This window comes from Erpetoichthys calabaricus, chromosome 1 (genome assembly GCF_900747795.2).
Source record: "Erpetoichthys calabaricus chromosome 1, fErpCal1.3, whole genome shotgun sequence".
In the NCBI taxonomy this organism is placed as follows: domain Eukaryota; kingdom Metazoa; phylum Chordata; class Cladistia; order Polypteriformes; family Polypteridae; genus Erpetoichthys; species Erpetoichthys calabaricus.
In genome coordinates, this window is record NC_041394.2 from 216,175,520 (window position 1) to 216,190,344 (window position 14,825).

At 34.0% G+C, this 14,825-nt stretch overlaps 1 protein-coding gene across 4 annotated transcripts in view; it reads left to right on the plus strand.

Moving 5' to 3' along the window:
• The window catches only part of LOC114659349 (protein PHTF2-like), a 198,821-nt gene that overhangs the window by 88,538 nt on the left and 95,458 nt on the right, over positions 1–14,825 (plus strand). For all 4 annotated transcript variants that reach the window (XM_051923729.1, XM_028811803.2, XM_051923723.1 and 1 more), the window contains one exon: positions 4,121–4,201. In XM_051923729.1, coding sequence (XP_051779689.1) covers positions 4,157–4,201 — 45 coding nt within the window. In that variant the 5' untranslated portion in view covers positions 4,121–4,156. The remainder of the gene's footprint in view (positions 1–4,120; positions 4,202–14,825) is intronic.

The window sequence follows — 14,825 nt, forward strand, 5'->3', positions numbered from 1 at the left end:
AGCTAATACAGTATCTACAGTTAGGCTCATACTGTAAGGGCTGGTTTATACTTTACATTCAGAAGGCATACGCGCACACATATGGCTGCCACGCTTTCCCAGCATTCATTTGACGCGGCCTCTGAGCAAATCCTCAGAAATTAACACAACATGTTCATAAGTTGCAGCACCAGAAAAAAACAGGGCAGTGTGTTCAAGTTGGAATGTTACGTCAGAGTCTCTGTTTACTATCAACATGTGACAGCAAGCAACTTTACAGATCCTACAGGATCAAAGTGCATGCTTCAATGTCTGATGAATGGTTTGATGCGGTGAACTAAATCATCAAATTTAAATGCTGACATAAAAATGTATTTGTGGTGCTTTTCTTCATCTATTTCTCACATAGACAATATAAGCGTCACATATTCCCCATCGTAGTGATGTAATACATTTTAAAGGTCTCACATACCATTTTCTTTGCTGTCTTTTTTTTGCATGCTTTCTTGGATGGGCACATCCCTGGATTGATGGATGTAATTATTAAACATCCATCCTTTTCAGAGATATTGTGGAAAGGTGACCTAGGAATTTACTGGATGTTTCGAGGCAATTCACAACACAGTGATGCCAAACGTTGTTTTCTCACCATAACATAACATAAAGTATTCATTACTTAAAGTATGCGCTCAATTATAAACAGTGCACTGCTTGCATAGTGGTAGTGTCCACAGGAGCACATGTCACATCGCGTGAAGTATAAACCATGCATAAGTATTTGGAAAGTGATGCAATTTTCACAATTTTGGATCTATGCACCACCACAATGGATTTGAAATGAAGTAATCAAGATGCAATTGAAGTGTAGAATTAAAGTTTTAATTCAAGAGGTTTATCAAAAACATTGTATGAGCCATTTAGAAAATACAGACATTTTTATACATAGTCCCCCCTATTTTCAGGGGCTCAAAAATCATCAGATTTTTTTTTATTTTCAATACTTGGTTGAAAGTCCTTTCCAGTCAATGACAGCCTGAAGGCTGGAAGCCATGGTCTTCTCCAAGTGCTGGGTTTCCTCCCTACTGTTGCTTTGCTAGTTCTTTCATGCAGCTGTTATTCAGGTGCTTCGTGTTCACCAGACTTTCTAATTTTAAATTTGTCTTCAGCAAGTGAAATGCATGTTCAGTTGGGTTGAGTTCAGTTGATTGACTTGGCTATTGCAGAATATTTCACTTATTTGCCTTGACAAACACTTGGTTTGCTTTCACAATATGTTTTGGCTCATTGTCCATCTATACTGTGAAGCATCATCCTATCAGTTTTGCAGCATTTGTCTGAATCTGAGCACACAGTATAGCCTTGTACATTTTAGAATTCATCCTGCTACTTCTGTCAGCAGTTATATCACCAATAAACACAAGTGTCCATTTGCATTGGCAGTCATGCTTGTATATGCCATAACATGACAGGCAGTGTGGTGTAGTGGTTAAGGCTTTGGACTTCAAACCCTGAGGTTGTGGGTTCATATCCTGCTATTGACACTATGTGACCATAAGCAAGTCATATGACCTTCCTGTATTCCAGTTGGAAAGCCAAATGAAATGTAACCAATTGTATAATAAATGTTGTAAGTTTCCTTGGACAAAGGCATGAGCCAAATAAGCAAACATAATTGTAACACTGCCTTTACCATGTTTCACAGATGGTGTATTATGCTACAGATGCTTACAGTCAGAGACTGTTATACAGATAAGCCTTTTGTAATTGCACATGTGTTTGCAACCATTGTGTGAGACAGAGATTTTCCTGGAATTTGATCAATTCTACAATCATTTACTTTTTTGTTATGACCCATATATACCCACAATAGGACATACATTTATTTCTAAACTGCTTTTTATTTTGGTTGGATGCATATTGCACATTAGATTTTCTCATATATTGGGCCTTGGAACCCCCAGAGGTGCACTTTCTCCTGGAATGCTACAGACTAGAGTTTTGGTTTTCCTCTCCTCCATTGTCAGCTGACCATAGTCCAACAATAAGGTTAATGGACTAATAATGCCAGGCTCCATTTAAATTAATCAGTTTGGAAGTGCTTTGTCTTACATGTGTTTAAATAAATCTGTATTTATGTGTACTTATTATGTAATTAATAATTTGTAAAGTTCGTAATTGTGTTTTATCTGCAAACTTGTTACAGTGCTCTGAGCCTTCAGTCTATGAAAAGTGGTATACCAAAATACAATGAACTGATCTGAATTGAATTAGTACTTGTAGATGCCATCTGTAGAGAAAAAAGCAAGAGAAAGAAAGCATGCAAGCAACCAAGGATCTTATGAACTTTTGTTCTGTTAAGAAACATAAGTTCATATCTTTGGTAATGTATACCTTTTAAGGGAACCACATTGTGCATTTAAAATTCTTAACTTTCCCAATGACCTTTCAAATAATGGAGCATTTATATTAACCTGTGCATAGACAGGGTTAGGTTTATAATTGCAGTGGCTACCTGAATAACAAAATCCAGTATATTCAGGGTCTAAAAACATCTGACATTTATTGGCTTATAAAACACTATATAGCTCTTTTCATACAGTTAACATTTATTTATGTTTTTAAATAGTTGTGTGTGAACTGATAAGTGTAAAGTAGAGTTTGCCACCTCTGCTGCTTTTATAGTCTACAGTGCCTGAGATATTCATTTCACATCATCAGACTCTACTTTGCTAATATCACCCTGTGTTAGAGCTTTTCGAATCAGTGATTATTATAGTATTTGACAACTTTACTCTAGTTTTATCATACTGGCTTAAGTTTTTTTGCCAGGTAAGCTATTACAGTAGGTGACTGGTTTGATTTATAACTGTTAATTATTTTTAATTATCCTCTAAAACAGTACCTGTAATTACTACCTCAGCTAGACAGAGGTGTGAATGTCATTGCCTTTAAACCTGAAGAAGCAGGTTATCTAAAAGGAAATATTTGCAGAAGGAAAAGCAAGGAGAATGGTAAAAACTAGAATCAGTGCTGAAAATACACATTAGAATTGTTTTTGATTTAAGTTCTAGTTATAATTTCTGCTGGTGGTGCAACTAATTATGCCATCATGATTATTTGTAAGTGTAATGCACTTTGTTTGCCGTTGTGTCATTTTTTTGTTGGGGGTCGTGAAGTTAGGAATAGGCATTGTAACTAAACAATTTTCTGTTTTATTTGAGACATGTCTTTAGTGACATAGTTAATCTGGAAAAGAACAATTGCTTAACTTTTTACTGTATCACTTTATCATTTACATCATAATGTTAGGAGCAAACATTAATAACATGTGGTCATATGAGAAATATGACATTACTGAGCACTCACTCATATTATCATTTTGTGTTACACAGCTAAAAGAATTTTTGAGCATGTAGGAAAAAACACCATCAGGTCCAAGTGTTGTGATGGAAACTGTTAGGTACAAGTCTCATTAAATGCTCTTTTTTTCATGATGTGTTTAAGTAGGTATTTTTATGTTTTGTTAAAAGAGCCTGAAGTTTGTTAAAGTGGGTCTGTAAAGCTTACCTTTGTGCACATCACCTAATATTATACATATGAGTCATGGTTTTAACTCCCTTTGAAAATATACACATTTATTGCTTTTCAAAATAGAACTTAAAAACTTTAAAGGTGAATGCACAGTATTTTCTAGATATTATCTAGCATCTCTTAGAAGAAATTACTGGTCCCTATAATATCCTGAAATATGTATTTTGGCATGTTCTGCTTCTTTTCAGATCCTCATTCAAAACCAGACTACAGAAAAAGTAGTCTTTAAATACCTCTGTTTGCTTAAGAGAAAGTATATTTAAATAATATTACTGTTTTATTAGTTGATGGGATAAAAAATAAATTGCTGTGTTGCTGCTGACAGGCAACTCTTAGGTCAGAGTAAATCCCACAAGTAGGGTGCTTTACAGAAGCAAACATCTTATTTTGTCTCTGCGATGTGATAGTTAAATAATAATGAGGGAAGGCGTGATGTCATTTGGTAAACACACCTGCCAAGCTTGTAAGATGAGGCTTTAAAAGAGCAGCCTTTCTACTTTTTGAAATGGGCAGGTGAAGCATTACTCGTTTCACTTTTTTTTTTCTCCAGGATAAAATGACCACTGTGTTGATCCTTGACATGTAAATGGCGTCCAAAGTCCGAGATGCTGTATTGTGGTACCAGAAAAAAGTAAGTCATCTATTTTTATGTTGCAATTTGTCAGTTAAACATTTTGACTTTGCTTTCCTAATATATTGTCTTGGACATAAACAGATTTGGCTGGAGAATGGGGAACTATAAGGATCTTGCAGTATATAATAGCTCACCCTTGAACTGGAGTCACTTGAATCAATAGTTGGGTTGTTAGGACTTTAAAGACATAAGCATGTTTCAACATTACTCATCGGCTTGTTCTGCGCTTTTGTTGTTGTTTTTCTGTACCTGTCAGCTGGCGTTCATTATAAAAGGTAGTCTTAAGTGTAGCTAATAAGATATGTAACTAATAGGACTACATAGTCATTTATCATTTAAGCTGAATTTTTGAGGAGAATGCAGAGGTAGCTGAAAACATTTGATACTGGACTAAACATACAGTATGCTTATGCTACCATTATTCAGACATGTAATTAAACTGTCTGGAGTCAGTGAAGAATTCTAAAGTAAATTTTAAAAAAAATTCTAATGTTCCTCATGAATTACTCAGTTATATAAAAGACTATTCTAGTGCTTCATCACTTTGGGTTACTGTTTATTAAAATTCAGTAATGTGAAATATTCATAGTTGAGTTTTTAAAATCCATATTTGATTTCACAGTAATGTAAATATATGTTTTAGGTTTGGAGAATACACCTTTTCAAATAACATGAAATACAATAAAAAGTGCTGTATGTTTCATTTTTTGAACAATTATTTATACTGACTGAGGTGAAATGTTTTTGAACTAGTGAATATGAAAAGGCAGGCTTTTGTTCTTTCATGCTTGAACATGTACATCTTGCCCTACCCAAGACTGCCAGTAGCACCATTACATTCTGTTTGTAATAAAATATATGAATGTGTTATTATGAATTGTCCATATTCTTTTAATATACCTGCAATGTAGCAACAATTGTAGAACTATATTAAAATAGCATGTTTAGTTATTTATAGGATAGTCATTTAAATTACACAAAAGCCAACAAATATGTATGCGCTGAAATATACATTGATAAATGATTAGCTTAGTATGTCAAAATGTCAGCAAACTGAGACAATGCTTTTAACTTAGTATTCTTAAATAATAAACAATTGAGTATAGAGAGTGGTAAACAATTAAATTTACAATATGAAATATACAGCAAGAGCCTGCAGAACATTGGGACTGGCATACATTTCTTTAGGGGTAAGGTAAGGAACAATGGGTTAATTAAAAAATAATTATTTAATTCCAAAATATTTATAGATAGATAGATAGATAGATAGATAGATAGATAGATAGATAGATAGATAGATAGATAGATAGATAGATACTTTATTAATCCCAAGGGGAAATTCACATACTCCAGCAGCACCTTACTGATACAAAAAAACAATATTAAATTAAAGATTAATAATAATGCAGGTAAAAAAACAGACAATAACTTTATATAATGTTAACGTTTACCCCCTGCTCATTAATTTTTGTTTTATCTTTACGTTTTATGCCTGAAATGATAAACTAGAAGTTATGTATTAGATTTAATTTGTAAACTTGTAAGGTGATAATAAATAAACTTCTTGAAGAAATTACAGTAGTCTTTATGTATCTTTCCTGGAGTTATGCAGCTTAAGAAAATGTGTTCATTTTATTTTCATTAGAGATCAGGTCTAAGCATTCTACAAACTGAATTCCTAGTAAGCAACCTTTTTTTGTATCTGTACTCTGTACTGAATTTTAATGTTAGCTCAGTAATAGATCTTCTTATTTTTATAGTCAGTATTTTATACTTGTTTGGAATATTCACTGAAAAAAAAGTGTGTGTGTGTATGTGTATATATATATATATATATATATATATACACACACACACACACACACATATATTATATTTATATACAGTATATATATATATTTATACTTTAATATATCTGACATAATATTCACTGAAATTATGAATATATTAATGTACATAATATACAGAACTACTACTTGTGTTCCTTGTTCATGATGTTTGACCTCTTTGCCAATAAATTTAATGAATAAATTGTATTTTCCATAGCTTTAGACCAAACTGCAGGCTGATGTCAAAGAATCAAATTAGTATGTCACTATTATGCAATTGATAGTTTTTTTTGTTTTATTGTATATGTAAGAATGCATTAATTTATTACATTGTGGATGAGCAGAGCCTATACCAATATCATCAGATATCACTCTGGAAAGGGCACAGTCTATCAAAGGGTGTGAATATCCATATAGTTTCAAACAGTAGTCTTATTGAACTGTGAATGACCAGAGTTAACAACTATAACACCAATTCATCCTTGTTATATATGCATTTCAATATTTTTAAGAAATGTCAACTGTTCTGTTCTGCTACTTTAAGATCTTCACCCTTGTTTTTCTTTGTAATAATTTCATTTTGTAGTGATCCAAGCAATGAGCAGAATCTGTGTGGTTTTCTGAAATTGCTTAATTAGTATGTTTAAAACAAAAACATGAGTACTTGGTTAGGCAGCTTTTCACTTAAAGTCGTAAAAAAGCATCAGGCCTTATACTGAAAACTAATATGTCACTGGTTAATGGGGCATTGGTTGTTGGTAGTATATCACATCTCACTTGTAAATAGTGTACATTTTAAATAATACTATGATCTCATAGTTTAAAAAGCAATTAGTACAACTGTACACTCTTCCAGTTTTTATTTGGAGCTTACTGGGGCACTCTGATGTATAGTGTCTTTGTGGCTTAGATGCTGGTGGTTACTCTTAATACTTGTAGCTCCTAACATAATCCTGAGTTCTTGGTGTTTGAGATTGAGTTCCTTTCTCATTGTCATATGACACAATAAATACTAGAGTGTCATAAAAGTAATGACCTTTACACTTCCATTTTTCAGTCTGCCTGTGACAATTATATTTATAATAATACAGTAATCCCTCCTCCATCGCGGGGGTTGCGTTCCAGAGCCACCCGCGAAATAAGAAAATCCGTGAAGTAGAAACCATATGTTTATATGGTTATTTTTATATATTTTAAGTCCTTATAAACTCTCCCACATGGTTTATAAATATTCCCCGTACAGTTATACAGCATATATATACTACTGTTTATATACTACTCACAAACATACGTATCGTATATCATTGAGGAGTTTTATTTAATATGTAATACAGTTTTAAACATATTGTAATTGAGTAGGTAATATAAAAATACGTGAAAAATCTACAACATGTAAATGCTGTACATAAAATCAAAATGTTATTTTAAAGATACTGTAGAGCGTCTCCGATATCACATTTGTTACAGCCATTACGATAGACAGGCCACCGGCAATAAATACCAACAATGCAAGGAAAAAATTGTATAAAATGTGTGCACAGTTACAATAAATGTACATACATGTACTAAGTACGGAGAAAAATAGTTTGAGGTACTCACCAACTTGTCAGATAACGATGACATTTACTGCACTGTCACAGCTGTTCTAAAGGAGCCTCTTCAGGCCACTGTGTAGCACCACCGTCGTCTTCTTCCACTGAAGGCGTACTAGGTAGTGTTTTGCGTGTAAGGAACATTGTGATGGGCAGTTGCTGGCGCTGCTTTTTCATTTATGTAAAGAGGTTCCTATACACTTCCGTGGCGCCGTCAAGAGCATTTTTAAATTGCAAAGAATGAATCATTTGCGGGTCCCATTCTTCAGCTGATATCTGGAGATCTTTTGCTATTCGTAGAATGGTCGCGAGACACTCGAGAGTTAGCACAGCACCCAGGAGCTTAATCGCGTGCTCTGATTGGGTAGCTTCTCGGCCATCTGCCAATAGCGTCCCTTGTTTGAATTCAAATGCGTCCCTTTTTTGAATTCAAATGGGCAAATCAACTGAGGAAGCACACGTACTGTAGACCGCAGACATCCGCGAAGCAGTGAAAAATCCGCAATATATATTCACATATGCTTACATTTAAAATCCGCGATGGAGTGAAGCCGCGAAAGACGAAGCGCGATATAGCGAGGGATCACTGTATACTATGTACAGCTTTTGTACTAATTTAAAATATAATTATACTATTCAACTTGCGTTATAATGTTCCTATCCAGACATAATATCATTGTTAAACATGAAAGTTCTGTATTGCCTATAAGTAATGGAAATATTCATCCCATAGAACTTGAATATTTTCTTATTAAACATATTCCATTTGAACAGATAAACAGATACTGTTTGCTTCACAGTAATTCGCATGTCATTTTTTAATTCAGTATACTTTGATGTTCCAAACCTTAACAAGCAGTTCAGAGTAATAAAATCTCCTGATATACAGGGTGATAGTTCCAAACAGTGCATGTCTGGACTTAACTCTGTCCATCAAGAGCACACAGTCACTGCTAACCACAATGGAAAATATTTTGAATTACTACTTATGGCAAAATACCTAGTGTTTTTGACTTTCTCCTCACAGATCTGTCATTGTTTATTAGCTATTAACCAGTTTCCACTGAAAGGAAATGAGTACCATGCATTACAAAATAGGAGCTACATGTCTGTCAAAAATGTGTTTGTTATAGACAGCAAAGTCTGATGTGAGTTACTGTTTCACAGCTGATTTGTTCTTATATTAAGATAAAGTGTCTTTAATGAAGCTTCAGTTCATATTGAGATTAGATTCCAAGTATAGTCTGATTTTTAACTTTATACAGTATAAGCTAATTGTTATATAAGTAGTTATATAACATTTCTTTCATTAACGTGTTTTATGTTGTTAATTTAGATTTATTGTACATTAAAATATATTTTCTCAAGCTGCTTTTTTAATTGTAGCATGTAAAACAGTTGTAGTTTGAGGTAAATATGATAAAATATTGTAGGCTTTTACTACGAGCAAAATGTCTGTGTGACATTTTGAACATTGTATTACCTGCCATTCTGGTTTTCAAAAACTGCTTGGCATTATAACTAAAATTGCAATTAAAAAATTCTTTTCTGTCAGCAGCTATTTGATGTAATTGTAAACTTGTTGATAAATGTTTCTCAAAGGTGAAAAATTTGATGTAGAATGATAAGGAAAAGTATGCCTTTACAAATCACATACAATCTTGATTTAATTGTATGCAAAACTAGACATTTTGGATTACAATACATGAGACTGGCTTACACTCAAAATGTAAACATTTAAAGGGTGTTTTTTTATGGCTGACAACTTTATTCTAATATGTACAAACTAAAGGAAAAAAATCTTTCTTAGTGCACTTTGAAGTAAATCCTTTTGTCCACTATTACTTTTTCTGTTTTTCTGTTTCATTCTACTTCTGTGCTTCTTTATTTTAGAGATAAGTTTTATTATTATTTTATTTCAGTTCTGTTTTGGCCAAATGAAAAAGAGGGAAATGAAGTAAAAAAAGCAAACAGATCTTAACTTTCAAAGAAATATAATCTGCTATTTCAGCTAGATTAGAAGGGCAGTAAGAAGCTAAATTACAGTAATCCTCTTAATTCATTACATCTCCAAGACTTTTTCTAATGTGTCTTTTGAGCACATAATCTTTATCCCACCCAGACTTTACAGTATTTTTTGTACAGCTTTTTAGTTCATATAAAATGCAAAAAGAACCTGCTACTGCAGTCCTATCTCTCTGTCTGTCTGTCCACATGAAATACTGTAACTTGACTCCCACTCAAAGGATTTTGTTGAAATGTGGTAATCTAATTCTTCAAAGTTGTTTGTTTAGAAACTTCAGCTTTCCTTGAGATATCTAGAACAGAAAGAGCTGTAGAGATTTTTGAATTTTTAATAACTCCCATTTAAAAGCATTGGCGAATTTTCAAAACCAATCAATTGATTTAAACAGATTTTCCTTGTGATTTCAGTGACCATTTACTGTTTTAAATTTGCAATTTAGGGGTATTATTTCAACATGTGTTTTATTTGTATTTTACTCTTTTGCATGTCCGATGGCAAAACAAATCCCAGTAAAAGTTTTTGAAATGCTAGCAGAGACGCATGTGCGGCAAAGAATAAACGGACACATCAACTGCTTGCACAGACCTCTGCAACACCAGCTTGTGATAAACTGGCTTACCAGTTTAATTTTTTTCCAACTGTTCTTGACTTCTAAAAATTATTTCAATGTGGTTATCAGGGTTTCTTAGGGCAAGGAATGTAGTGATTGTATTAATCTTTTGTTTCTTTATGTTTTTAAAACAATCCATGTTCTCCTTTGGTGCTGTCTTGTTTTCATTATGGGCACCTCCATGTTGGAGACTGGTTGCTAGACTGTGAGGCCCTGTTGCTGGGAGGCAGCTCCCAGAGGTCACATGTCATCATGTAACAAGTACAACATTTCAAAAAAGCTGGTGCCATGTGTACCTTATCATCAAAGATCTGGATTTGTGATTTGAGAAATAAAGACAAAAGAAAAAAAAACACCTTTGCATCATTTCATTCTGTTACATTTTGAATTTACTACTTATAATTTATTTCTGCCCTGAGTTTCTTTGCTCTGGTTACATATACTCTTTATGGCTTATAACTTAATGCTTTGTTCTCTGACCATGATTATGGCAGCATGTTATTAGCCTTGTTATTTAATTATCATTTTCCCTGTCACAACCGTTGCATGAATTCTGACTTGTGCATGCTTTTACCAGATTCTGTATTTTGCTTCCAGTTGTACCTGGGATCATTCTAGCCATAAGTATTGATCCACACTTCCATCCATCCATTTTCCAACCCGCTGAATCCGAACACAGGGTCACGGGGGTCTGTTGGAGCCAATCCCAGCCAACACAGGGCACAAGGCAGGAACCAATCCCGGGCAGGGTGCCAACCCACTGCAGGACACACCCACACACCAAACACACACTAGGGCCAATTTAGAATCGCCAATCCACCTAACCTGCATGTCTTTGGACTGTGGGAGGAAACCGGAGCGCCTGGTGGAAACCCACGCAGACACTGGGAGAACATGCAAACTCCACGCAGGGAGGACCCGGGAAGCAAACCCGGGTCTCCTAACTGTGAGGCAGCAGCGCTACCACTGCGCCACCGTGCCACCCACTGATTCACACTTGAGCATTTTAAATTTTCAGCATCCGTTTGGGATTTTTCAAGTGTTTTTGGGGCATTTCAGGCAGTTTTCAGTTGTTTTATTTTTCAAAACTTTCCAGCAATTTCAAAGACACATTTTGCATTAAAAATTTGATTATCATTTTCATTTTGAGGGTTTGTGAGGTGCTATCATGTTGTGAAGGGATTGTTGTCTTCTTGAATGTCTTCTGTGACTTTTTGTTTTTAATCCTGGCAATCACAGTACTGAAGAGCAAGTGTCATCGAAGTTTTGAGCGCACGTATTCTGCAGCAAAGAGAGCCCGGCAAGTCACTTCTGAATGAAGCACGTAGCATCCTGGAAATTTCCAGAATTATACATGGATGTCAGTAAGCATGAAAGTAGTTATAAATCATTGCATTATTTCACCAAAAGATTGCCTACTACTATCGGTGCAACATCATGCAAGTGTGGATGGGATTATCATACACAGTGGTAATCAACTCAAAAGAATTAAACATATGTTTTATTCATATACAGTACATTTAATCATCGAATGTGCCATTTAGTTAAATTTAATGTGCCCAGTTTAGGGTCACTAGGAGTCAGTGATTCTCGCGGTAGCAGTGTGTGTAACGCAAGAAGCACACATGATGCAAGGTGCACCAGTCATTTTCAGATCTCAAGCTTTTCAGCCAAGCAGAAAAGTGTGTGCTGTATGCAACATACTGATAAAGTTTCTGTTTAGTTTTAATCCAGTTGTTTGCTAAAGATATTTTGAAACGGTGTGATCTGGTGGCACATTGGCCAGTGTTTACCCATGGGCTAGGAATTTGGATGGATGTTATTTACTTAAGGAAGAACTAAATGTATTTTCTTAATTCAGAAATATCCCTCACACATTTTTAAGTATTAATTGTTAAAATGGGTAATTAATATTCAGTTCAACATGCTCAATAATACTGATCAATCCAGAAAATCTATGGGCATATGCAAATCCCATAGAGTGATGTGAACATGAATTCTGCCACTCTTTCTGGTTGATAAAACATCTGTATCAGACTTTAACTTGATTAAAACTTAATATATACCTATAACATTTATTGAATTCTTGTCACTTGTTTCCAAGCTATGTACATTAATCTGTCCTTTACTAGCTTTTACTAGAAGATTGATGCACATGCATGGACCTTGATGCTGGCTTTTTTTCTTTTTCTAATTTCAATGAGCTGCTTTATCTAATAAAAGGGATTGACTTCCTGTAAAAACACTTCCAAAAACACTCTTTTTTCTTTTCTTTTACCAGCGTTTATGAACATTACCATTGATTTCAATGGAACAGGTGTTTGTCAAAAAACACTCAAAAACTGCTACATACACTGCTCACTGCTAAAACACTTATGTGTGAACAGTGTCATTCAAAATAATGGCACTTTTCCAGCAGTTTAGGAGCATTCAGATTTAACACTAAAATGCCAGAAAAATGCTTGGAGGTGAATGGGCCCTTAAAGTAAAAAATGCAGCTGGGAAAGCAAAAAGTCAAAATATATATCTAGAAGGGCATCAAAATGGAAAGGTGCTATGGTTCAGTAATTCTCTGACACTGTCAGTTATTGGCAGATCACCACAATGACCTGCTATCCAGCATGGTTTGTTGCAACCAGCAAATTTAAATTCTGACTTCAAAATTGATTGAAATTCTCCATTGGGTATTTGTTCAAGAACATGTTATATTTAAGTAATATAAACTGTACATAGCCTAAGATGTTTTCATCTAACAGCTTATAATAGTACATAAAGTGCAATTTACACATGACCTGATGTGGAATCTCGTGTCTAACAAAGCTATTTCAGCCACTACAACCCTATTTGGGATCATGTTTTAACTACATGATATTACAAAATGCTGTTAAAACATGGATATATGTACACTACTAAAACATGTAATTGCATTTTTATATTACTGTTAATTTTAAATATGACTCATGGTTGCAAAAATATTTAATAAGCAAAAATCTGTCTCTGGCATAAAGTAAATAAACAAAAAGGAAAATACTTCAGCTTTTAACTTAATTAACTAAGTTCCAGAACAAAAGTGAACGGTACACCATGCATACATGGTGTAATTTATTTTATGTTAGATATGTTGAAAAAAATGTTTTTATAGAAATATAAATATTTTGATGTGTCTCCATAGTTGCCTTGTCCATTTTCTATATAAAGTACAATGTCTCTGCTTTACAGTATATATGCCTGTGTGTGTGTGTTCATTGCACATTCATACTAGTTCTTACAATCTAAAATTCAAGCATCAAATTACTTTTTTCTCATTTATTAATGAAGTTAAAAGTTCTTTAACAAATGAAATGGAGTTGGGTCAAATGAAGAATTCCACTAATTTTTTTGTGTCATTTTAGCATTACTTAGTCCTGTTGTTATTTTTTTAAATATGCAGCTAGATCTTGAGAGAGACACTTGGGATGATAATTACACCCTGACGAAGTCTATGTAAGGTGACTGCTTAGCTGTTTCTTTCTCTTGAATCTAATCAATTACAACATGGCTTGCATAAATATTATTTATCCATCTCTAGGGCTTTTTCTTTCCATTGAGGTTTACATATGGTTGTTTTTTAAGAATGCTATGCTCATTTGCTTGTGCAATTATACAAAGCATTTTCTGCTTTTAAAAATATGCTCACACTACATCCAACATAATTTAATAACACACTAAGTTTACATGAAACCCATTGAAAAATCATTTATATATCTTTAAGTTCCCTCATTTTCTATTTCTGTTTCCTATTTAAGACTCGGCAAAACTTCTGAACTTCTTCTTTTAAGAGGAGAATGTTCAGAATAACTACCTATGGCACTGAAGGCAGGTTTTCCTCTCTATGTGAATGGCACTTTGTATAGCCAAACAGTCCATTTTACAAAATATACTTAACTATTTCTCTTAATCTAATATTGCAGTGTGTTGGGGTTAATTTTGGGTGTCTTAAAAACAGCAAACAGAATTTGAGATTAACCTTATATTATTTCCACTTACTGTCTGTCAGACAGGTCACAGGGAGTGGAAAACACTAGCATATATCTAAAAGAGTTTTTGTGTGGTGGGAGTTTAATTCCTTATTTCATTGTTTCTTATACTTCTGTCCTGTTGTTTTTTGCATTATTTCTTTTATTATGTCTTTGCATTTACATGTAAAATTTGAAAATGACAGTTATATGTTTTAGAGGTCAAACTAGGCTATTAAGGCTATTATTGTTCATTAGTCAAATTAACTAAATTAATACTGTATACTTTCACCTTGCACATTCAAAGTACATGTTGGCATCTTACCTATCTTTCTGAGTTCCAGTTTAGTAGCAATCCAGGAGCATATACTATACCCTGCCAATTTAAGTGCCAACAATTTAATTGATCATCATTGAAAACTTTGCCTTGCTTGACAGTAAAATGTAGAAGGACACCCTTTTACTGTTATCTAGGGCTAATCAAAAGGCAGGTGATTGCATTAAAAACCATGGCAGTGACGCATTCAGGGGAAACTCTTTCTAGCTCCATCTCACCGACCACTATTTTA